Source organism: Balaenoptera musculus, chromosome X, assembly GCF_009873245.2.
Source record: "Balaenoptera musculus isolate JJ_BM4_2016_0621 chromosome X, mBalMus1.pri.v3, whole genome shotgun sequence".
NCBI classification, from domain to species: Eukaryota; Metazoa; Chordata; class Mammalia; order Artiodactyla; family Balaenopteridae; genus Balaenoptera; species Balaenoptera musculus.
Genome location: NC_045806.1, coordinates 18168837 through 18194906, shown reverse-complemented (window position 1 = coordinate 18194906; position 26070 = coordinate 18168837). Strand labels below are relative to the sequence as shown.

Below are 26070 nucleotides of genomic sequence, written 5' to 3'. Positions count from 1 at the left end.
GTCTTTGAAAAACATTGTAACCTGTCTCCTTGTAATCATATCTACTTTATGTATTAGAAAACATGCTTCTGAGGAGGGGCTCACAGGTTTCACCAGGTTGCCAGACTTCATGGTGCCAAAAAGGCTGAGAAAGAACCCCTAATGTGAGCTTTCCGACAGCAAATTCAGAAGGCTGGAACCTAAATTCAGACTGCTACTAGCCACAGGACCCTTGGGCATGTTTCAAATTTTGACTGTTGGCCTACTCAGTAATAATCATAACTCACAAAGCTATTTTAAAAGCAAGAGAATGTAAAGGAAAGTTGTGTATTAACCCAAAGCACAGCACCGTAAAAGATTATGTGGTACAAAGACACTCAGCAACAGGGTGATACAGAAGGTTAAGTGTTATTTCAAGGCCACGTAGCAGCTCAAATCAAATAATGCTGCCAGGCTGGCCTCGAGGACAGTGCTACTCACAGTGCTGTTCCAAGACTGGGTGAGGAGCGCGCCCTGCGGTGGAGACCGACGTAATGCTTCGTTCACTGACGAAGGCTTGCTGCGAACAAAACACTTCAGCTGAAGCAAACGAAACAATGTGCTTAGAACACAAAGAGCTGGTTGAAGCACCACACTTTGAATAATACTGCTCTAGAGTCTTGGGTACAGGCCAACGATACATCACACACACACACAACCTTCACTCTCACCCTCGCCCTCACTCACACACAAACACACACACACACACACCCCCTTCACCCTCCACCCTCCACCCTATCCCAAAAGTCATGGGAACAGAATAAAACTGATCAATCTACTGAGACAAATGTAAACTCTGATGTCAGCAGTAGTTAAGCAAGAAGGTGTCTAGTCAACGGCACAGGAAGGCGCAGCACAGTTTTCTGTCGCTTTAGTAGCAACACTGTCAGCCCAGCCTTCCTCCCGCCCAGGTGGACCAATCACCATTAATCACATTTTTAAAATATCCAATCACATTTTCAGGAGAGGGCAGCATTACTTTTTTTAATAAACGAGTTCTTGACATCTGCTGATGTGTTGACTAGAATTTAAACTACAGCCACATTTGTCTTGTCTTTAATTAAAAAGCAGCTATATATTACAGTATATTCTATTTTAGAATATAAAGGAGACTACAACAGTAAATAACACTACACCCATTAAAGTAACGTAACAGTGCTTGGATCTTATAACATTTCCTTAAAATGCAGCAAAAGTAGAGGTTGTTTTTAGTTATCGAGTTCAGTTTGCATGCTTACAGTTACAAAGATGTTCAAAAAAACCAGGCATCCTTTCTCTACTAGAAAGTAATGATTGTGCTCAGAATTCACCATTATCACACAGAATAAAAAATTTCTTTCCATTCCCTTCTTCCTCCCATACCGCATCCCTTAGTCTCTCCTGAATGTGTCTTCCACGGCCTGGCCCAACCTGATCCATCTCATTCCTAACTCTCAGCTCTTGGCAGGACCTACCTGTGTGTCATGAAATTCATCAGCAGATTTCGCCTCAGCCTCAAGCTAGTCTTCAAGTATAAAGTTATGCCACATATTAACAATACCATAGCTAGACAGCAGATACACTTGCTTTCTTTTCTAAAGTGGAAAAAAAAAAGAAAACCCTGGGACTTCCCTGGTGGCGCAGTGGTAAAGAATCTGCCTGCCAATGCAGGCGACACGGGTTCGATCCCTGGTCCAGGAAGATCCCACATGCCGCGGAGCAACTAAGCCCGTGAGCTACAACTACTAAGCCTGTGCTCTAGAGACCGTGAGCCACAACTACTGAAGCCCACGGCGCCTAGAGCCCGTGCTCTACAACAAGAGAAGCCACCGCAATGAGAAGCCCGCACACCGCAACGAACAGTAGCCCCTGCTCGCCACAACTAGAGAAAGCCCGTGCGCAGCAACAAAGACCCAACGCAGCCATAAACAAAAATTAATTAAAAAAAAGAAAACCCTCTAATTCTATTTACCCCAAACTGTGTTCTAACAGTAGTAGTATCATCATTTTTAATCTTACACAGTATACAGAGACTTTGAAAGCATTATATAAGAGTCGGAGAGCGGGGGTTGAGTAGGATTCTTAGTGTCTATCTACCAATGCTGTTTTTAACCTCTATCACAAGAAAAACATTTGCTGAAAGCCAATCTAGTTCCCCCGTGAGTCTAACTCCTTTATTATTTTTCCCCCATGCCAATCCAACAAAAAAGAAAAAATGGACATATATTCATTTTTAAAGAATATCTGTTTCATACCATGAACCTATCTCAGGAGGAGGAATGTTCTCGGTTGACACTTACTGTCTCAAAACAGACACTGGATATTTCATTTTTAATGCTTTGCCTACTACAAATTCATCGTAAATGAACTCATTCCATTGATAAAGCATAAAACCTTTTAAAAAACAACAGGGGGACTTCCCTGGTGGCGCAGTGGTTAAGAATCCACCTGCCAATGCAGGGGACACAGGTTCAATCCCTGGTCCAGGAAGATCCCACATGCCGCGGAGCAACTAAGCCCATGCGCCGTAACTACTGAGCCTGTGCTCTAGAGCCCACGAGCCACAACTACTGAAGCCCACGTGCCCTAGAGCCCACGCACCGCAACTACTGAGCCCACACGCCACACTACTGAAGCCCGCGCGCTCCAGGGCCCGCGTGCCACAACTACTGAGCCCGTGTGCCGCAACTACTGAAGCCCACACGCCTAGAGCCTGTGCTCCGCAACAAGAGAAGCCACTGCAATGAGAAGCCCGCGTGCCGCAACAAAGAGTAGCCCCCACTCGCCACAACTAGAGAAAAGCCCGCAGGCAGCAAGAGAGAGCCAACAAAGCCAAAAATAAATTTTAAAAATAAAAAAAATTTAAAAATTAAAAAATTTGAAAAAAAAAGCAAAACAGGATAACCCAGGGCTTCCCTGGTGGCGCAGTGGTTGAGAGTCTGCTTGCTAGTGCAGGGGACACGGGTTCGAGCCCTGGTCTGGGAGGATCCCACATGCCGCGGAGCAACTGGGCCCGTGAGCCACAACTACTGAGCCTGCGCGTCTGGAGCCTGTGCTCCGCAACAAGAGAGGCCACGATAATGAGAGGCCCGCGCACCGCGATGAAGAGTGGCCCCCGCTTGCCGCAACTAGAGAAAGCCCTAGCACAGAAACGAAGACCCAACATAGCAATCAATCAATCAATCAATCAATCTTTAAAAAAAAAAAAAAAAAACAGGATAACCCAGTGATGTTCAACAATCCAGGTCAATATAACCTCACCTTTGATGTGGATTGTGACCCACAAGTACACTACCACGCTGTTACACGTACTTCCTTAGGTGAGTTTAAGCTGCTCTTGTGGCTGTGGGCCTCTCCACAACTGTCATCTATCTATGCATAAAAAAACTCAGAAAACGTCACAGCAGCATTCCAAAGTGGACTTTATTTTCACATCTAATATACCAATAAGAGTTGGAATAGAAAGAAGCTTCTGACTTTCAACTTTACAGTAAGGCCAAATCTTTTCCTATCCTTAGGTCAATTTTATAATGAAGAACTGGTGAATGTAATAGGTTGTGTGTCATTTACCACGGTGGTAAATGAAGTCATTACTGCTGTTCAAAAAAGGCCCTAAGGCCATCCTATTAGAAAGAGATAAATGGCACCGAGTGATATAACAGAACTAAAAAAAGACCAAGGAGACATCTTTGTTCTGTGAGATCAGAAGTGAGAAAGAGAAGACCTGGCTGAAATAAAACAACAGACACATGAAATTTCTCATTTGTAATTTTAATCGAAGCATTGCTATTTATTTTTTAAAGTCTTTCCTTATAAGCACCAAATTGTAATACCTAAGTCAATTTGGGGGGGAAAGAAACTCCCGTCAAGAGCTTCCCTCCAGAAGAAAACAATGATGTTCATTCCTCCAAACAACCAAATTCGAAGTCTACCAAAACAGAAACAAAAAAAGCCCACACAGAAAAACAAAAACAAAAATCACATTCTAGGGGTTCAGTGCATTTAGCAGCCTTCACTGTGCTGTCTAATCATCCTTCAGCTGACTTTCAAAAAAATAACACCCTAGCTCATCAAAATATACATTTTGCATTTGATTTTTAAATTAAAAAATAATTAAAAAAAGGAAACTTGAAGGAATTCACAATCAATTGCCTGACTCCTTTCGATGTCATGTACAGCATACGAAGGTCAGGAAGGCTATTTGCAGCACACATGATTAGGGGAAATTGATTTTCAAGGTTTAGCTTTCTTCCAAACAGTGTAAAATACCCACCTGGACAAGGAGTCAAGGAATAAGCACAAGTAATTCAAGGAAGAACAGGCATCACTTAAAATCTGTTTACTGGCCTACAAACTGGAAGATGGATGAAAGCTTCAGAGCTTACAGCACTGTGGTAATGAGAATGAAGGCCTCTTAAACAAGGGCACTTTGCAGCCAGGATGCCCACCACCTGTGACGTCGTGGGGGGGGGTTGGCGGGTGAGCAAAGAAAAGATTAAAGGGACAAATATTCTCTCAGGTAACACTTCTGCTTCCAAGGACTCTAAAATGTTTTGGGGAATTAGTACGAGAATGAGGAGGAGAGGAGACACAAAGACAAGAGGGGGGTGAGAAGTGGGGTGGGGGGATGGGAGGAAGAGAGAAAGGAGGGAGGTGGGAGAAGGAGAGGGAGCTAGGAAGGGGGAAAAAGGTGGAAGGATGGAGAGGAAGAGGAACCAGAGGGGAGCCAGAGGGCGAAAGCCTTTTCTCCAGGTGTCATCAACTGCCTTCTAAATTCTTTCAACGTATAAAGAAGAGCTGGCTATAACAAATGCTCGCCTGTTCGCCAGGGAGAGGTGTCAAAGCTCTCCACAGGCCAGGAGGAACCTGGCCGCCCCTCCTCCTTGGGGGGCTGTCATGGTCACAGAGCTCAGGCTAGCAGGCAGCCATGAAACCTGCTCTCACAGGAAGCTAGACCCCGCCACCTCCGGTAAGGTCTGCAGACCACAGTCCAGTTTTTAGGAGGAAGAAATGCACTATAAATTTCCAATGATAATGCTTTCATTTGGCTTTTCTCTGGGTTCTTTTCTTATTTCCCTGGACTAACTTTACTAAGTGGAACTAATGGAGAACATCAACATTAACTTTGTGATGCCCACCATTATTTTTAGCTCTATCTCTACTGCAAATCAGAATCAAGTGAAGTGTAGAAACTAATATTAAAGTAGGGTAATTTTAACATAAAAGGACAATGAGCTTCTTCAGTCAGCCTGCTCCAGCTGGGACCGTGTCTAGACTGGGGCTTCTGAAGCTTTAAAGTGCACATGAATCTCCTGGCAGGCTGGTCAAGACAGGTCACCGGGCCCCACCCTCCAGTGTTTCTGATTGGGCAGCAGGCTGGGGCAGGGCTCGAGAAACTAGTTCCCAGGGGATGCCACAGGTCTGGGGACTGCCTGTGAGAACCAGTGGTGCCAGACCATTAAAACCACCTGAGAAGCTGTGTCAGGCCACACCCCAGCATCTAGGGGGGGTGGAAATCAGGGCCTTACATGTACTATACAACTAATTCTGTTTCTTTAAAATGTTAAACAGGCATGGTATTTACATGGAGGTTCTGATTTGGCAACACAGTGATGTGGTCAAAGGATACAATTCCAAGTATGAAGGGACACAGACGATCTCCTTCGAGAATTCCACAGGACAATACAGGCGCCCCAGTTGTTCTTCATAGAGTGACAGGGCTTCCGTCAAATTGACACAGTTCCCCTAAATCAAAGAGAGAAAAGCAAACAATAGGATTCTTAAGTCCTACTGAGGGTCCCACTCATTTGAAGGTCTCTAATAAATGAGCAATTCTAGCTTTAGATAAAAGTTCATCTCTGAAAATGAGATAAGGCTTCTGTACTTTCACAAATTGCACTGAGTTCTATTTATAGATCCATTAGCTCATTATCCTTCTACCTCATTTACCAAGCCATTTCAAATTATTCGAGTATGAAGCAACAGAAAGCAGGAGACCAATTTCTCATTAGTGACACAGTCATTGTATCAACACCATGCAATTAGCAAAGATTCATACACATAACCCATTCAAAATAAGTTTTCCCAATAGTCACCACTGTGTTGAGAATGAAGTATCAAAAAGATAATGTTCTTGATTTCCAGAATAGCTTAAACTACAACCCTCTTAAGAGTCTAAGATGTTGACACAGAACTATATTCACACCTCTGTGCTTTTCCCCAAAATCTGTGATTTAAGGCATTAGAGGACAAAAGTCTATTCAGGATGTATACACTAAGGATATTCCCCAGTTCTACTCTTTATCAAACATTTTCTCTTGACTTCATTGTTCTAATTTTTCTCCCTTTTTTGCCACCCCTTTTCTGTCTCCCCAGCAGGTAGGAGTGCTCAATGAAATATAGTGGAAGTCTGCTGGGAAAGATTTATTTTTTGAAATGTGTTCTTTTTTTTAATTGTTGAAGTATAGTTGATTTACAGTATTATGTTAGTTTCAGCTGTACAGCAAAGTGATTCAGTTATATATACTATATATATTATATATAATATATATTTATCTTTTCAGGTTACTTTCCATTATAGGTTATTACAAGATATTGAGTATAGCTCTCTGTGCTATACAGTAGGTCCTTGTTGTTTATCTATTTTATATACAGTAGTGTGTATCTATTAATCCCAAACTCCTAATTTATCCCTCCTCCTCCCCTTTCCCCTTTGGTAACTATAAGTTTGTTTTCTATGTCTGTGAGTCTGTTTCTGTTTTGTATATAGATTCATTTGTATTATTTCTTAGATTCCACATATAAGTGATATTTGATTCTGGACAATCAAGGATAAATACAGGGATCCGGCTCCTTCAACTTTCTTCCAGCCTCCAACTTAGACGGGATATGTGGAGCTGCAGCAGCCACTCTGTGACCATTAAAAAAAAAAAAAAGGTGAAGGGAATCAGAAATGCTGGCCAAGACATAGGAGAGCTGCTGAATGGATACAGTACCTGCCTAATTCTAGAGCAGTGATTCTCAATCTTTAACGTATGTATGAATCATAGGGGGACTTATTAAAATGCAGATTTTCATTCAGTAGATCTAGGGTAGGGTTTATCATTCGAGCACAATTTCCCCCAAGAGCTTTTCATAATGGATTTAGAAAACAAGATGGGTATTTAATACCAACTATTTCCTCTTAACCTCTAAAATTCTTATATTTATTTATTTATTTATTTTATTTGGTTGCGCAGGTCTTGGTTGTGGCAGGCGTGCTCCTTAGTTGCGGTACATGTACTCCTTAGTTGTGGCCAGCAGGCTCCTTAGTTGCGGCTCACCAACACCTTAGTTGCAGCACATGTACTCTTTAGTTGTGGCTGGTGGGCTCCTTAGTTGTGGCTCGAGGGCTCCTTAGTTGTGGTTTGCTGGCTCCTTAGTTGCAGCTCACAGGCTCCTTAGTTGCAGCATGCGAACTCTTAGTTGCGGCATGCATGTGGGATCTAGTTCCCCGACCAGGGATCAAACCCGGGCCCCCTGCATTGGGAGCGTGTAGTTTTAACCACTGTGCCGCCAGGGAAGTCCCAACCTCTGAAGTTCTTAACATTTGGAAGACAACTGAATATATGCGCTGATCACATTCCTTCATAAGAACTTTGCTATCTGCCTCAAAATAGCCAAGTATAACGTAAGATGAAAATTATTCACAAATAAAGCAGCCTGTGATATAAGCATTCCTGAGGATGGCTTTCAAAACCAAAGAACCAGTCAGTCACGGGCAAGTGCGTAGACAGAACTATTCCAAGGGCTGGCCCGGGCGGTTTTAACCTAGCACATTCGCTCAGCACATCGTCATCTGTCAGTGCCAGCCTGTTTAGTAACCCATCATCTAGGGTCCTGCAGTGGGAACTGGCCAAAGTGCCCTTGGCCAGCATATAATTTGGTTTCAACATCAAGTTCACCATGAGAGTATATAAACACAAGTGTAATTTAAGATTCACAAATAGAAAACACTGCCCGGTTGTTTTTAGAACACCTCACTACCAGGGAAGCTACAGAATGGAAATGCCACCAAGGTTCACAGTTCAAGGTTTTCCTTGCCATCTTAAAAATGACACCATGCTCTCTCTTTATAGAGGGTATATGGGAAGTCCTCCTTACAAAGAATGTGGTAAAGAAATAGGATAGTTTCAATTTATGCTTCCCCAAAATTGTCAAAAAGCAGTTTAAAAAAGAAAAAAAAAAACCCACAGATACCTACCCAAAAAAAGTAATGTGATACATTTCACTTTTCTATATATTTAAATGGAACTACACTGTTCTTTTCTTAAGACACATGGGGGATGCATAATAACAATCTAATAGCAAAGAATTAAGAAGTTTCTCCTTGCCTCATGTTAGCTGTAGGTGACACTTGCTTTATTACTTTATAGATTTTAGTTCTGTTTGTATCTTTTAAACAGCTTGTGTGATTTCTGTAATATAAAAAGGTCTGGACTTCCCTGGTGGTCCAGTGGCTAAGACTCCACGCTCCCAAAGCAGGGGGCCCAGGTTCGATCCCTGATCAGAGAACTTGATCCCACATGCATGCCGCAACTAAGAGTTCGCATGCCGCAACTGAAAAGATCCCACATGCCGCAACTAAAAAAGAAGTCTGGAAGAACACCTCCTTAATGACACCATTTTTATCTAGTTCAAAAGCAAGCAAAAACAATATGATGATTTAGGAGATCACACGTGTGTAAAACATCTATAAAGAAAGCACAAGAGTAACTGAAACAAAAAAATCACACTAAAAATGGGTTACACTTCCAGAAGGCGGGAGGGGATTAGGGAGGAATGCAGACGAGTCAAGCGTACTGGTAACATCCACGACTATGGGGGGACGGGGGAGTTAATATCTTTGTATCATAACCAATATGAATGTCACACACATATTTCTGTACTTTGAAATAACCTACAGCTTTTTTTTTTAATGGGGGGGGGGGGCGGGGAACCTGCCTCCTAGTCCCACAAAAGCACTTCTCCCCTGGGTTCAAATTCCCCTGGCCTGCCCAGAGGTGGATCGATGGATCCCCACACATTCCAGGACGCCTTCCCCAGCTTTGTGGCCCACAGACAAGGCTGTCTTCAACCAGCCACAGTGACACTAGTGACATCATGAACTTGCCATTGTGATGCAAGCAGTTTTAGGCAGGAACATTTAGCTTTTGTCAGTCACCAAGTTAACAAGCCAAACGACATTTTTGTCCCATCTTTAACCTTACTCCATTTCTAAGCTACAGGCTCAGGGAAGGGGGGTGGGTGTGAATTAAAGGTATCTCCTGAGCATACCACGTGGTAGTTGAAGAAAGTATTACACTGTGGGAATGACATCAGTACCTACTGAGTCAAACCACACTGCAGCTCTTGACTACTGCTTCTTCAAAGGCCTACGCCCCCTTGGTGCATATGACACATTCAACCACCCAACATACTGTGGGATTCCCGGGTATCATAAAGAGAGATCGCCTTGAGTTTCCAACTATAATGAATGTGGGGGTGGGAAGCATGTCCTAATACATCTTTTGGACAATTGTTAGAAACCAGCACAACCTTGAGTATTTAAGGTGATTTTTAGTAAAAGTTGGTTGGCAAAGGCCAGGTTATCAAAGCCTGAATCATTAGTATTTAGGAATGGGCGGGGATGATCTGTCAAGTAAGCCTTTCTATTAGTTGTCCATACTGAGAAAGCAGTTCCCCAAGAAAGCAGTCTACCAGGTAAATACAACAAAAGAAAACAGTCGTGCTTTCTTCCTAACTGTACCTATTCTCTACTCAAACTGACTGGTTTTGCAGTAGATCCAAATTGTTTTCAGCCACTTTTGATTAAAGATGCCAGAGCCTCACATTCTCCCCAACTTAAGCTCCATGAGACTTCTATTTGCAGAAACATAAAAAGAACCAAATTCTATCAATATATGCTCTGCTTGAGAAATATCCAACTCACTGAATTTGGGTTGCTTTTATAAGAATAAGACCACTTGGTTTGAGCAGGTTTCATTGTAGAGTTCCTGTAAAGCAGGGGTCAGAACCCTTTACAGGGTTCCTGTAAAGGGCCAGACAGAAAATATTTTAGGCTTTGCAGATCATATAGTTTTCACCAAAAGTGCTCCAAAGCTGCCGCTGTAGCAAAAGCAGCCATGGACGCTCTATAATGAATGGGCATGACTGTGTGCCAAGAAAACTGCAAAAACTAGCAGTAGATGAGATCTGGCCCGTGGTTTACGGACCCCTGGACCCCTGGCTTTTAAAAAGTCAATTCTAGAATGTGTTTTAAAAATCATTCTTAAGGATCGGGGTAAAAAAAAGTCCATTCGTAGACAGTTGTCTGTTCCCTTGAAGCTTGCCAACACTTTCACCAAGTGCAAGGTCCAGGATTAATTACCCGTGCAGGGGGAGGAGGAAGAAAACAGGATGGGACGGAAACTAATTTAAGGTGTCTCTTAAGTTGCCAAGCTGTTTTCGGCACTATGAATCTCAGATCCCGTAAACTGTCTGGGGTCTGCTTAAAAATGCCTCCTCGGGAGAATAAAGTTAGGACCTTTCTAGTAGTTCTTGACATTTAACTATAATAATGCTTTAAAAAAGTTGGGGGGGGAGGTGTGGAATTCTCCTGAAAATGCTGAAGAATTAATTACAGGGACCAGAGTACAATCCTGTTTATCTTCTGCTTACGAATCAAGGGATTTTTGTACCAAGTAAAAAGACGGATCATCAATTAGCTGCTTTTGCTGTCATTTTCGAAGTGTTAAGGACTTTAGTAGGTTATATATATATGTATTTTTTACATATCAAGAAATACTAACTTCAGACCTTTTAAAATTAAGAATCCTCTAGAAAATGAGGAAAATACAATTTGCTTCCACCTGGTGGCAGCAGCTCATACTACAGCCAGAGCAGTTCATGAAATTAGGTTGATGGCTTTTCCACTAAGAATCTCCTAGAGGATGAGGGGAAAAACCACGGTCTGTGTCTCCATCTAGTGGCAGCAACTCATACTACAGCCAAGCCAAAGCAGTTTATGAAATTATGCTGATGGCTTTTCCACTAAGAATTTCCTAGAGCAGCGGTCCCCAACCTTTTTGGCACCAGGGACCGGTCTTGTGGAAGACAATTTTTCCACGGAAGGGTGGGGGGATGGTTCAGGCGGTAATGCGAGCAACTGGGAGCGGCAGACGAAGATTCGCTGGCTCACTTGCCACTCCCCTCCTGCTGTGCAGCCCGGTTCCTAACAGGCCACGGGCCGGTATGCCCAGGAGTTGGGGACCCCTGTCCTAGAGTTTGGGGATGGGGGTGGAAAATCACAGTCTGTGTCTTCATCTGGTGGCAGCGGCTCATACTACAGCCAAAGTCCAAGTTTAATAAATCGGAAGGTTGTGGTAACAGAACACAACAGAACTCATTAATACTCTAAAAATGACAGGCCAGCTATTTACAAACTTACTGCTTGAGAACATAATCCAATTATACTGGTCTGTCCTTGAAATTTTTCTCAGTACAATACGGCTTTATTTATCCACTTCTCTATTACATCTTCAACTACTTCCTTCCATATTGACAATGTTGGGGGTGACAGAATTAAAATATTGCATAATTGCTCAATTGCTTTATGCCACATTACAAATATAACAACCTCAGAATAACAGTACTAATACCATCACCACCAACATGATTACTGAAAATACACAAAAGATTTTTGCATATACTTGTCCCAGTCTCCCCCACTCACCACTATTTTTAGTAGTTGTACTATCCCTACATCGTCAGAGCATACAGCCATTACATACTATACGCACTCCCTTTTAACCTTCATTTAGTCTTAATTTTACAAGTAACTAAATAGTTAGTGCTACCATTAGTCTTTATGTCAATGTCTCCTTAAGTATTCTGGCTGTGTGAAGCACAAAACATAAAATTTGAGAATTCTGGGGAAAAAACACTTAAGTAAGTCTATACCTGTGTAAAATATTTCCCATCCTGTTTCAATACTTTCATTGAGAGGTCAAGAATCAGTCTGAGAAACTCCCATGTGGAATCTGGATGTAAAAAAAAAAATTAAGTTTTATAAATATGAGTTTACATACATCAGAAACAACATCTAAAGTCAAACATTCACATTAATATCAACAATACAAAAAATAAAAAAAAGAAATAGCCATGAGCTTCTTAAGATCCAATATTTGAGGGCTTATTCATGAATGACAGCATACTGTCACATATTTTGTGTCTTGGACACATGTGCACATTCACGCATACACAAGCAAGATCAAAAGCAAATGTGCATGTACGTAGCAGTGTTCTCACCATACCCATAAAGATTTGACACAAAGGCAGTGGTTGAAATCTGAAAGACAACAGCTTTAAGTAAGGGGGAAAGCAGCAACATCTCAAGAGAGAAACTGCAAGGGTGAGGGTCAGCGAGGGTCATCAGGTGGTGATCCGAGTCTGGAAACTCAGCAGGAAGACAAGGTAATAGAAGAAACATGAACACTGAAATCCTAAGCTAGCAGTGATTTCGAGTTGTGGTCTGAGAAGGGGAACTGTCTCTGGTGTTGCTTAGAAAGGTCACCATATTGTCCCAGTACAGGTTAAAAAAATCACAGTATGTAAAAATAAGTTATCCAACAAGCTAATGTCTCAATGGTATGATTATGAGTTATTTTATTTCATGCTTATTTCAAACAACTGAATTAATTTTGCTCATTTAATGGCAAAACAGGATTTGACCAAAGCCAAATCTAGCCATCTTTCCACCTCTGGCCTCCGTTTAACTACCTTTAATAAATGAAGGAACTTCACTAGACAATCTCTTAAGATCCTTTCATTCTCACATGGTGCCAAGAAAAACATTTCCATGAACATTATCTTGGTTAAAAAGAAAAAAAACAGAAATCTACCTTCTTCCGGAGATGTGGAGATTGGAACAGCTGTCAAATCATTAATCACATAATCAAACTCTCTCCCTTCTTTGGCGTACCTCTTCAGTACTGGAATACAGTCTTCTATTAGAACCTTCCAGAGAGAACAGGAATAGATGCGGGTGAGCCAACACATATGGAAGTAGTTAAACACTTGTAGAAGGAAAGGGGAGACGCATGCGGGGGCTGAGGGCCACAGCACCCTGCCGCACAAGCAAAAATGACTTCCACCCATACCTGCTAAGAGCTAAAATTCAGGACCTACTACTGCATGCTTTACAACTCCTCGCAGGTACTATTACCATCCCCATTTTACAAATAGAGACACAAATGAGAGAGGTCACAAAGCCTGCTCAAAGGCACCCAATAAGAAACGGACCCAAGAAGCACACCTAGATCTGAAAACCAAGTTCACACTTTTAACTCTCATCTATACTGCCTCTCCTACTACATGTATTTTCTTCTACTTTTAGTTTTTCTTTTGTACTAAGCACTGAATGACTTTGTTGTCTATTGATTTATTTTTTGCATCTTACCTCTAATACCTCAAGTACTGATGGTAATAAAGCCATGTGATAAATGCCAGCTCTCACAATCACAGAGTTATTAACAAGCAGAGTATAGCAGGTAGGAGCTGGAATTCTCATACAGACCCTTTACAGTAAATACAGGAAATAAGTTTGGGGTTTGCCGTATCTTTGGAGTATTGAAACTATGTGCTTAGGGACCCACCTAGCTGTAGGCAAATTCCTGAAGAAGAAAGGGGTTATTCTCCTTGTCTTTTCATTTTTCTACTTACAAAAAACATGTTCGTGTTAAACAAAAAAAAAAATGACATGTAACAAGTCAGAAATCGAGCTTGCCGCAATTCCCTAAGATAAACTATTCCAGATCTTTTCCTATAAATGTTCTTACACATATCCTCAAAACCACAATTCTTGAAGAAACTGGATCTTCCTGTCCAGTTGTTACATAACTTGTTTCATTTAATGCATCAAGTGCAACCACGCAAAGATCTAGAAGGCACTAACACCTCAGCTGCCTCCAACTACATATCAGTCTTGTTTGATATGCTCAGTTTTCCCTTGTGCTCAGATGAAGTCTTGTGCACGTTCACCCGCACATAAACACAAATGCTTGTTCTCGTTTGTATAACTAGGATTACACACATCGTTCTGAACTTGGCAACTTTCACCTAACACCATTCCAGGTAATGTTTTTTTAAAAATGTAACATACCACTAAAAATGCTATATATTCTTACCATCTTCAAGTCTTGGTCTCTACAAACACAGCCATAACAAACCTCCTGTATAGATGACTGTTGCCTGGATGCCCAAACACTGGGTTGCCAGAACAAAAGGCACGTGTACTTTAATTTTTAATTCTGAAGGCCATTCTTGCTCCAAAAAGCACCTGTGTCCTTGCAGCCTTCCCAGTACTGGATGTTGACCCTGTTGTTTTATTTTGTCGAGTCCCTTGCTAACTTTTCACAAGAACTTCACGCCACCAATAGGGGTAAGCAGCCTGTCATAAGTTTGCAGGCTATTTGACTTTCGTCTTCTGAAAAGCACCAATGAAAGCGAGTCTCCCTAAAGCCGAAATCCTCTGCCAATTTTATGATTAACCTCTCTATCCAAAACTTTATTCCCTTTCTTGTCCCACACCTGTTCCCCTCAAGTCTGAGGAGTATCAAAAAAGGTGGGGGTGGGGGGGTGTTGAAACTGAGCAGGGCCCTGCGGGCCCTCCTGAGTACAAAACCTTTCTGTATCCCTACACCTAACAATCTGATACTTAACTCTGGGATCTTCGAGACGAACTAAGGCCCCCACCCACGTGGAGGCTGGTAACTTCAGGCTGAGCACAAGCACATGGACCCCAGACTGGATGGAACCAGAAGACTGATGACTGAGAATCCAGTACCACCACCCACCGGGTTACCACCACCAACCAATCAGAAGAAAACTACACACCCTGCAGCCCTCCCCTCAAATTTGCCTTAAAAAACTCTTCCCTGAGGGGCTTCCCTGGTGGCGCAGTGGTTGAGAGTCTACCTGCCAATGCAGGGGACACGGGTTCAAGCCCTGGTCTGGGAAGATCCCACATGCCGCGGAGCAGCTAGGCCCGTGAGCCACAACTACTGAGCCTGCGCGTCTGGAGCCTGTGCTCTGCAACAAGAGAGGCCGCAGCAGTGAGAGGCCCGCGCACCGCGATGAAGAGTGGCCCCCACTTGCCGCAACTAGAGAAAACCCTCGCACAGAAACGAAGACCCAACACAGCCATAAATAAATAAATAAATAAATAAAAACTCTTCCCTGAAAACCCATTAGAGCTTGAGCTGCCTGTCCTTGCTTGGCCCTTGCAATAAACCTTTCTTTGCTCCAAACGCTGAAGTTTCAGTTTGTTCCGCCTCACTGTGTATCAGGCACACGAATTTGGTTTCACCAGTTTTGATGAGCCAGCCAAGAGCCTGTGTCCCTGAGTCCCCAACAACCACCAGAGCTCATTTCACTCAGAGGAACTTGGAGGGACTCTCCCTGGCGATGCCAGATGCCAGCCCTTTCGGCACAGGACTGTTTAGAACCAAGAAACATTCTGACCTACTGCCCACCTTAGGTATCGGTTTGGGGTGAGTCTCTCCAGCATGCGTGAGCTAGGAATTCTACCGGCTCCGTCTAGGTTCATTCCCTTTCAGGAAGTGAGCCACTCTGGGCTCATTGTGAGTCAATCTGATTCTCTTTTGGGAGTCAGACCAATCTGTTTGGAGGCCTCCATCAGGGAGTGGGAAAGCAATTTTGAACTATACCTCATCTGATCTCTTGTCTATGCGACCGTATTTGTTTTTTATATCTGTGTATCAGTCAGTACTTGCATTGGCTGGTTGAGATATCTCTGGTAATGGAGCTCACACTGACACCAGGGTTATTCTTCCCTATTGCACTGGCTTTGCCTACAGCAAAGAAATCTTCCCTTCTAGTTACAAAAAACATGTTCATGTAAAAAAAAAAAAAATCATATGTAACAAGTCAGAAATCGAGCTTGACACAATTCCCTAAGATAAAGGGACTAGGCTTGGTCATTTGGCTTCACCTCTGATAGGGCATTGGTTGGCTATCTCCCTTTCTGGGGCTAGGGAACTGTGACCCTGAGAGATTGCTCTGCATTGCACTGGTTTGCTCTTTGCTTGGTATTTGACACCACCAGCCATGAATAACTGTGGATGACCACAGCTCTGCACCATCCTGTAGTCCCCTAGAGTACATTTTGCAGAACTGGGAGATCAGCTTTGCTCCCATGAATGAAAGAAAATGATATTTCATCCTAACACTGCCTGGCCTCAGTACGCCTTGGGATCTGGACAACAATGGCCCTCTAAATTATAACAGCATCTTTCAACTAGAACTGTTTTATAAAAGGGAAGTGAAATGAGGTGAAATTCCTTATGTATAGGCTTTTATGCTATGTTGTATCTAAGTGAGCCTTTTGGAACTGGTTTGGCTTTTATTTTGGGTGTGGCTTTTATTTTGGGTGTGGGCATGAGTGTCTCGGTACACGAGTCCCAATCCTGTTCTCTCTTCCTGGTTTTAACCCTCATTAAGGGAGTCATGGTGACCTGAACGCTGATTCAAGTTCATCTGGGAAGGGAAGCATGTGAATGTGCGTGAGTGATATGTATTACTGTCTATTACTGTTATTGATTTAAACCGAAATGGCTACTTTAAAACTGAAGGAAATCGCACCCTGAAAATGGCTAAGATGGGGCTCTTTTGACATTCCAAAACTGGTTTCTGTGTGTGCAGTTAGTAGAGGTTAGCTACTACCTTCAAGATGAAAATGATCTACCTGGGCTCTCAGAAACTTTAATCGTCTGTGATCCCTGAGACCGGGGTGGAGGCGGGGGGGGGGGGGGGGGGGGTGGGGACACGACAGGGACAGGGAAGGGGGCTTTTTAACACAAACAGGAAAACTTTTACATCTGTGTCTATATAGGCATATGTATGTCTATGTGTACATTATAAATATGTGTCTATCTCCAAATGGCATTGCCAAGATTGGTTTGTGGATGAGTTCCATTTAACTGACCTAAAAGAAATTATGTGCTTATTTAAATTCTCAGAAATATAAAAAACTAGTTAGAGTAAATTTCAGGTTCATGTGATCTGGGAAATATTATTAAATTGATATTTGGTATTAAATCTAGCTTAAGCATGTTGGTTTAATATACACGTCTTTAGAGTCATCAGTATTAAGTATAATACTTTTATGGCATCTAGGGTTACTGCAAGTCAGTAAGTTCATATTGTTATAAAATTTGTCAACAAGAAAAACAACTTGATGAGACATTTGAGTAAATTAAATGTAAATTAAGTAAGTTTTCTAGGTGAAATTTTCTTTTCAAATGTTTAAAAAATAAGGGAAATATTTCAACATACAAGGAAAGTAGGATGTGTTTACAGTAAAAGAAGGTATGAAGAATGGAAGTGTGTTTTGTTAAAGGGAAAAAGGTAATTTTGTCCGAGAGCTGGTTGTTTCTGAATAGAAAAGAAAATAAAGGACAAAATAACATGGGTACAGAAAGTTTTAGAACGTTTGTGAAAAAGAAACACTTAGAAAAGTTTTGTACATGATCAGGATTGGCTAAGATTGGATTAAATTTAAGTAAATAAATTTTGTTATCAAGAATAGGCTGATGCAAGACTGGAGTTTGGTTTTTTGGTTTTCTCTCTCTGCTGGCAAAACAAAGTTTTCTTAGAATGCTAAACTGCTTTCAATAACAGATTGTGAGTTTTTTTGCCTTTCTGAGGGATCTGACTGTAACTTTCTATATTTGCCTTTGAGATCTTTTATTGTCATTTTGGTTAGGTGAATGGGTATTGTTTCACAATGACCTATGATCTTATTTGACCAGGTGTTTTGAAACTTTTTAATATTTTTGACAAACGTCCCAAATACCAAACTCTAACCGAAGTTAGAGTTTCGAAGTTTTGACCTCCAGCTAACTTTAGGATGCTTCAGAAGAACCCTAAGGCATCTCAGAGATTAAATGAACTAGGATACTTCAGTATGTTAAATTACATGGGAAGCATTGTCAAATGAATGTTAAGCCTTATCAGGTTATACGGTATGGGCAAATGTTTTTATATTCTTAAAATTATATGAAACACAACATTATAAATCAACTATACTCCAATAAATTTTTTTTTAATCATATGGAATTTCTCAAAGTCTGGTATGTCCTGATAAAATGTTACTCATAATTCTAGTTATTATAACCAAGTTTTTTGTCAATTACATTGGGATCAGGTGTTTAACTGTACCTTTTAAGTCTTGTCACTCAGACAGTTACTGTTTTACTGTTTTTGCAAAAGTGCTTCATCTTCATGAAGATTCATAGAAAGGACTTTTTGACATGTCCAAGTTTCATAAATTTCAGATCATATCGATGAACTGGATAAGCAATTACAGAATCCTAACAGAAAAACCTGGTGGCTTCATAAACACTGTTAACAAAAAGGATTACTGAGTGAACTGGTGAATATGGTTATAATTTTTATGGTTTTTGTCTAAAATACTACTGGTTTTGATCTGTGTTTTCCAGATATAAGGAAACACTTCCCCTCAAGCTAATTATGACTTACAGCAATGAAACAATGATTTTTTTTTTCCTACCTGAGCCCTCCAAAAATTGGCAACTCAGATTTCCCAGCAACCTTATCAAGGTGAACAAGAAAGGTCACTACCTGACAAGCGCAGGAGTCTCAAGATGTTTTGGAGACCTCTAGAAGAGAGGAATTCACCCAGGTCTACAGACATGGCAGGCAGAATCTGTGGCAAGCCCGTGGCATAGCTTTCCTGGCCCTGAGGGGCCTTTTAAAAATTCAGTCTGGGATTCCTTATGAAAAGTTCCAGCACAGCCAATTTAAAGGATCAATTTTGGCTTCTAGGGTTAATTTTGTTCTCATGCAGACGGACAGCCCATTATGTCAACATTTACTAAATCAACTAAATCTTTTCCCAAACTGAAAACACCTTAGTCCATATATTAGCTTTGTGTCTACACATACACCAAGGTGTGGGCAACTCTGTGCCATACTTCTATATTTGTCATCATCATACTTCCTATTTGCTTACTGTACTTCACAGTAAATTAATAAGAGGGCAAATCTCCCTTCACTGTGATCATTTTTAAATTTTTTCTTGGCTAGTCTTAGATAATTATGGTTTCAAGAGAACTTCAAAATCATTTGGTCTAATTCTAAAAACCCCCTTGGGGATTATGGTACTTTTTCATCTAAGAAATAACTTGTCTCTCCACATATTCACACTTCAGTTGCTTGTCTTTCAATAAGATCTTAACATAATTCTATCAGTCTCAAAATCATTCTTGTTAAATTTATTCCTAGTATTAACTGGTCATTATTTTGAAAAGGATTTCTGGCCCACACTCAATTTCCATTCAAACTTTTGCATTTAGAATAAGGAAAAAAGTTTTAGTCTGCCTTTCTCCTATCACTACACCAAATTCTCATGAATTCAACTTGTTTTCTAGATGAGTTTTCTATATTTTGTGAGCATTCATATACTCTGCAAGTAATGTGATTCTGTCTATGTTTATAATGTTTTCATTTTCCTACCTTACTGCATTAAGGACTCAAAAACAAGCTTAAACAGAGCATCCTCTTCTAGTTCCTAGTTTTAGTGGAAACCGCTTATGTATTTTGCCATTTAATACAGTATCTTTACATTTCTGATCGTTTCTACTATGTTTAGGTAGTTTCCCTTCTCTTGCAATTTTCTTACCAAGTTTTTATTAAGACTGCTAAATATTCTCAAATGGTTTGTCACCTGTTAATACCAAATTATTTTATTATTTTTATAATGGATTGTGTTGATAATAGATTTATGGATTGTGTTGATAACAGATTTAAGATTCATATCTTTATACTTAACTAAATTTTTTTTGAACATAATTGAAAATTCTTTAAACTGCTAGATTTACTGCTTGTAAATCTATTTTCTCAAAAAGGATAACATTAATTATGTTTTATAAATGATAAACAGTTGCAAGGACCTGGTATTTTTTTAATGGTAGTATTTTAATGGCTAAGGGGCTTGCGTACTGCTGTCCCATAGACCAGGAACCCCCACCTCTTTAGAGCTCCAGGAAAACTCTCAGCCTCAGAAGAATTTTTCAGACTCCCCCTGGTGGCTGTTCTGTTCCCGAAAGGGAACTCCACAGTACTGAAGGTTTAGGTTTGCGGTTCTTGTTATATTTTTTTCTTAATCCATAAGTCAACCTAAGGAGCCACCAGGGAGACATGAATTTGAAACATTCCTCTAAAGTTACCCTATAAATTGCCCTTTAAACTCTCTAAACTTACTGTCTTCATCTACAAAATAGAAACAGTAGCCGCTTGATACAGATGTGAGGATTAACACTTTAGGCAGAGGGTCTGGCTAACAATGCAAACATTTGCAAACAATGGTAATTTTTAGCTCATTGTGAAAAGTCTGTCATGCTCTGAAGAACCTAAATTCCCCCTCTTCTTTTTCATGTGTACAGCATTATATTTTGACTTCCGTGTACACTACAGTATGCTCACTGCCAAAAGCATAGTTTCCATCCATTACCATACAGTTTGATCCCCTTTATCCATTTCACTCTCCCTTACCCCTTCCCCTCTGGGAAGCACTACTCTATTCTCTGTATCTATGTATTTTTATTTGGTTTGATTTGTTCCTTTATTCAAAATTTTTTTATATTCCACATGAGTGAAATCAGTATTTTTACAGTATTTTTCTTTCTCCATCTGACTTTATGCTAAGTGGAAATAATACCCTCAAGGTTCATCCATGTTGTCACAAATGTCAAGATTTCATTCTTTTTTTATGGCTGAGTAGGATTCTATTGTGTATATATACACCACATCTTCTTTATCCGTTCATCTGTTGATGGACAGTTAGGGTGCTTCCATATCTTGGCTATTGTAAATAATGCTGCAATAAACATGGAGGTGCACGTATCTTTTCGAATTAGTGTTACCCTTTTCTTCAAATAAAACACCCAGGATTGGAACTGCTGCATCCTCCCTCCCTTTTTAAACTTTCCAACAGTGTAAGTAAAATATGTACTTTCTTTCCCTTTTGCCCATAAAACTATCACAACTGCATTTTAACATTGATATAATTTCTCTCTGTTTAAAAAATTAACACATGTACCATGAAATCAAATTTGGATACACACATATTAGAGAACATGGGTAGGTGTAGGTAATTTACATAACAAATGAAAGCATTCATCTATATGTTTATAAAACTAGAGGTACACATTTAAGATTCTGGTCAAACAAAAATATGCATTTGCTTAGTTATCTTGCTCTACCAAATAATGTAGGTATGGGCACCTAACATATGAATCCTCAAAATACAAAACAAAATGTATCCTACAAACTATAATGATCGGTCAACTTACAAGCACAGTAGAATTTAGGAATTTATTTGCTTAGCAAGAAGCAATTATTCCTACATCAAACATCGTCTACACCCTCTAATTAAATACCTGAATTCCTTCTCAAAGACCCAGACACAGAGAGACTCAGGCTAAAGAGACAAAAGTCAAAAGTGGTGGTTGCCAGGTCATAAAAAGGTACAGGGCATCTTTTATACAAGAATGAATTAATGTTATTAAATTCAAAGAATCTGGAGTTAGCAACTTCTTTCTTTCTTTCTTTTTTTTAAACTATATGTACACACCTTCCCTGAATACAAATGTATATAGAACTCCCATAAAGAGAATAAAGGATAGCAGAACAGGCTACCTCAAAATACGGTGCTTTGGCATATTGAACATTTTGAGCTGTAGGCACTTGAAAAACAGCAAATGTAGGGAGAGGCTTTCTCTGAACTCCCCTTTATCTGCCTAAAGACAGATCCTCCAAAAGGAATTCAACTGTCATAGATCCCCTGGCCGAGGAATTCAACCAGGGAAGATGGCCTCTTATCACAGCAGACGAGGCTGACACCACACCCAGACAAACTCTGTCACAAACTATCTCTTTTTCTACTCTTCTAAGGGCCCCTGTTCATTTTTCCTAAGTCATCTACTCTCCCTTAAGACACCTACGTCCCTCTGTCCCTATTAGGATCGTATTTAAGCCTCTGAGTTGCTCATTTTTCTGTGCATCTCCCATAAATACATGAGTTTAAAACATTTAATAACTTGTTTTTCCTCTTGTTACTCTTTTATTACGGGGGTCTTAGGCAAGTACTAGAAGGGTAGAGGGAAAATTTTTCCTCCCCTACAAGATGACCTATCATCTGGATTATTTATCTTCTTAACCAATTGTACTTAAAGCTGTTTTCAGAAGGCACATTTCTGATCAACATATTATCAATTGACATAATAAAAAACATTATCTGGTAAATATAATTACCTGATAGCAGTCTCCTTTAAGATTGTCTAGGACATCACCACATGTTTTTCGCATGTATTTCTTACATCCGTCAATCACCATTTGGTCAATGTTCGAAATATGTTAAGGAGAAATTTCCCCTGGATTTGGATGTATCAAAGAATTCTGAAATACACTTTTTAAAAAGGTTAAGATGAACATAACATTTTTTTAACACTAATTTGGGTATCATAAGTTTAAAAAACGATAAATGAGACAATGACTTCATTTGTGCACCAAGGACACTCAAAAGGAACTCAATTTTCTTCTAATGAAGAAGCCATTTCAGCAACTGCTGAACAGTAGACACAGTACAAAGGTTACTTGCTCTTGAATTCTCAACTCTGCTTCTTTGTTGGTGGCCATATAAAAAGGTACTGGTACTAAGTGGAAATGTTTGTTCAAGGTAGTCTTTATAACAAATTTACCTCGTAACATTAACTTGAGTCTTAAGACAAAAAATGAGGAAGAAAACAAACAAAGCCCACTTAACTTGATCTCTTATACAACAAAGGATATCTCTACCATAGTGACCATCTTTGGTTTCAGTTTGACTATTTCACATAATATGCCCCCATCTCCGCCTCCTAGAATCAGTACATCTTTGCCAGTGTAATCTTCTTTGCCGCTGCCCATGATGGCCCGGGTATACGCCAGATCACTTTCCGCCAAATCTAGGGAGAAGAAACATCCAAAATGGTGACTCTAACCAAAGCCATACACCACCTGACTTATCATACCAGAAAGTGCTAGAATCTACAAAATTCAGAATTTTTCATTTTCAATCTTTAAAAACAGCAGTATACAGAGGTGTTGTTTTTTGGTTTTTTTGGACTGTGGACTTTCATCAACCCTACTCATCTAACACCCAACATAAAATGTTCCCTACATAGATTATATACATATATACTTTAGTCAGTAGGAAGAAAATTCAGTCTTCAGCCTGTTCTGATATGATAATTAAAAAGCAATTGCATGTTTCCAGATGAAATATGAAGCAGAGTTGCTTCAAAAGAATATGAGAGGGAGAAAAGTAGACCAGAGTTCAGGGGAAACAAGATTGGCCAGGAGTTGATAATTGTTGGCACTCAATGGTGAGTATATGTGGGTTCATCGTACTGTTTTGTCTACTTTGGTTTGAAATTTCCCATCTAAAAGACTTCTTAAAAAATAAGCAATATAAAACAGATAACCAACAAGGACCTACTGTATAGCACAGGGAACTCTACTCAATATCTTGTAATAACCTATAATGGGAGAGAATATAAATAACGAAAAAATATATTTATATATATATGTATAACTGAATCACTTTACTGTACACCTGAAACTAACAACATTGTAAATCAACTATACTTCAATAAAAATTTTTTTAAAAAAAAGGCAATTACATTTTCTTTTGAAATACAATCTAAATACTAATCACTAAGAAAACTAAGGAAAAAAGAGTAACAAGACAAAATTTTCATGGCTCTACTATAAAACATGAAAGCCCAGACAAGCCACAGGGTTAATCCAATGTAAATATTCATCTCAAAAAAAAAAAAAAAAAAAAAAAAAAAAAAAAAAAAAACAAAACAAAACAAAACAAAACAACCCAGCAGGGCCATGGACAAATCTGGACAAATCCACAACGGTGGTATCTGTCAGGAAAACACAATCTAACACATTGTCACTTTGTCATGCGATTGGGGTAGGGATGGAATACTTACTAACATCCCCACTGAGGATGAGAATATTTCCAAATTGTTTTGAGTGTAAAATTTTAATGTTCTGGTAAGGTGAGTCTTCATCATATACCACTTCATCTATGTCGTACTCAACCAGGCGGCCATCTGCAGTGGGCCAGTATCTGTCAATGGCCCCTCCTCGAACTATGGGTGGTAATCTGGAAAAAAAGGAAAACAGGAATGAGCCTTAAAAGAAAGGCTGCTTAGGTGAGGCTGCCTTAAAAGAGGACCTGGGAACAAGCATGCACAGAAGCCACATGACCCCAGGCAGACTCCTCAATAGTACACGACCAATCTAAAACTTGCGCTTTGAGGTTTATACAAACATGGCCACTACCAAATTTCAACACTGTTGTACATTAAGAATTTACTTTTTAAAAAACCTTTCTGGCATACTTTAAATTTTCCCTAAAAAAAGCTGGAGAAAATGGCCATTGCAGACATCATCCTTCACCCCCAAATACTCCAGCAGGAATCTGTTAAGACTGCCTACATAGCTACTTTGTCACTACCACATCCATTCAAGTCCACATGGATGGAATACCAGCACCTAGTAAGGAATCCATGTTCAAGTATCCCCAACTGCCAATTATCTCCTTCAGAGCTATTCTACTTTTTTTTTTTAATATTTTATTTATTTATTTATGTATTTATGGCTGTGTTGGGTCTTCGTTTCTGCGTGAGGGCTTTCTCCAGTTGCAGCAAGTGGGGGCCACTCTTCATCGCAGTGCGCGGGCCTCTCACTATCGCGGCCTCTCTTGTTGTGGAGCACAGGCTCCAGACGCGCAGGCTCAGCAATTGTGGCTCACAGGCCCAGTCGCTCCGCGGCATGTGGGATCCTCCCAGACCAGGGCTCGAACCCGTGTCCCCTGCATTGGCAGGCAGACTCTCAACCACTGCGCCACCAGGGAAGCCCAGAGCTATTCTACTTTTGAATGAAGAATCATATACTGTATTTTGCTGTTGTCCTTTTTTACCCTCATTTAATCGAAAATAGTCCGTTGCAGGAATAGACACAGACAGAGAATGGACTTGAGGACATGAGGAGGGGGAAGGGTAAGCTGGGATGAAGTGAGAGAGTGGCATGGACATATATACACTACCAAATGTAAAATAGATAGCTAGTGGGAAGCAGCCGCATAGCACAGGGAGATCAGCTCGGTGCTTTGTGACCACCTAGAGGGGTGGGATAGGGAGGGTGGGAGGGAGCCGCAAGAGGGAGGAGATATGGGGATATATGTTTATGTATAGCTGATTCACTTTGTTATACAGCAGAAACTAACACACCATTGTAAAGCAATTATACTCCAATAAAGATGTCAAAAAAGAAGACAGTCTGTTGGCGTCATCACCCCTTCCCTGTGTGTTTCATGACATTCACATCACAGCAAAGTCCAGACCAGGTGTTCTGCAGGAAATCCCTCAAGTGGGTTTGCCTGAAGATCTCTTCAACAGAGTCAAGTTGGCATATTATGCAAGCATCACATCAGGGGCACGAGGTGTGTTCCTGTCCTATTACTGGTGATGCTAAGTGTGACCACATGGTTAAAGCGGATGCCCACGAGATCCCTCCACTTGCAAAGGTACCTTTTTTCCCTCTGAAATTACTAAGCAGGGTGTGGAGCGGTCCTGTGAAACTGGGTCAAGGTCCTGATCTCTCAACACACCTTCACCAGTGGCTTTGGCATCTAGAAGATTCTTGCCTGAACCAATTATTACGAGAATAGCTGCAAACTGATGATTTTCTCATTCAGTTCTTTTTGTTAATACTGAGTATTTTAGATAGGGTGAATGTACTAGAAACTAACAGCAGAGGACACTACATGACAAGGAAAACCAGACCTGGAAAGGGGGCTTGGCAAATCAAGTGGAACACAAACAAGATGAGAACTCACTGCATACATAACACAACCGTGGGCAAGTCCTGTGTTCTCAAGTACAGTGGGGTTTA

General features: G+C 40.5%; 1 protein-coding gene across 1 annotated transcript in view; it reads right to left on the bottom strand.

Annotated features, from left to right (window-relative positions):
- Positions 1 to 3752: 3752 nt before the first annotated feature.
- Positions 3753 to 26070, bottom strand: part of SMS (spermine synthase) — a 46869-nt gene continuing 24551 nt past the window's right edge. The window contains exons 5-11 of the mRNA XM_036840949.1: positions 24102 to 24277; positions 22909 to 23063; positions 22372 to 22461; positions 12918 to 13032; positions 11977 to 12056; positions 5627 to 5742; positions 3753 to 4270 (exon numbers count right to left, since the gene is read on the bottom strand). Of these exons, the coding sequence (XP_036696844.1) occupies positions 4231 to 4270; positions 5627 to 5742; positions 11977 to 12056; positions 12918 to 13032; positions 22372 to 22461; positions 22909 to 23063; positions 24102 to 24277 (772 nt within the window). The 3' untranslated portion in view covers positions 3753 to 4230. The remainder of the gene's footprint in view (positions 4271 to 5626; positions 5743 to 11976; positions 12057 to 12917; positions 13033 to 22371; positions 22462 to 22908; positions 23064 to 24101; positions 24278 to 26070) is intronic.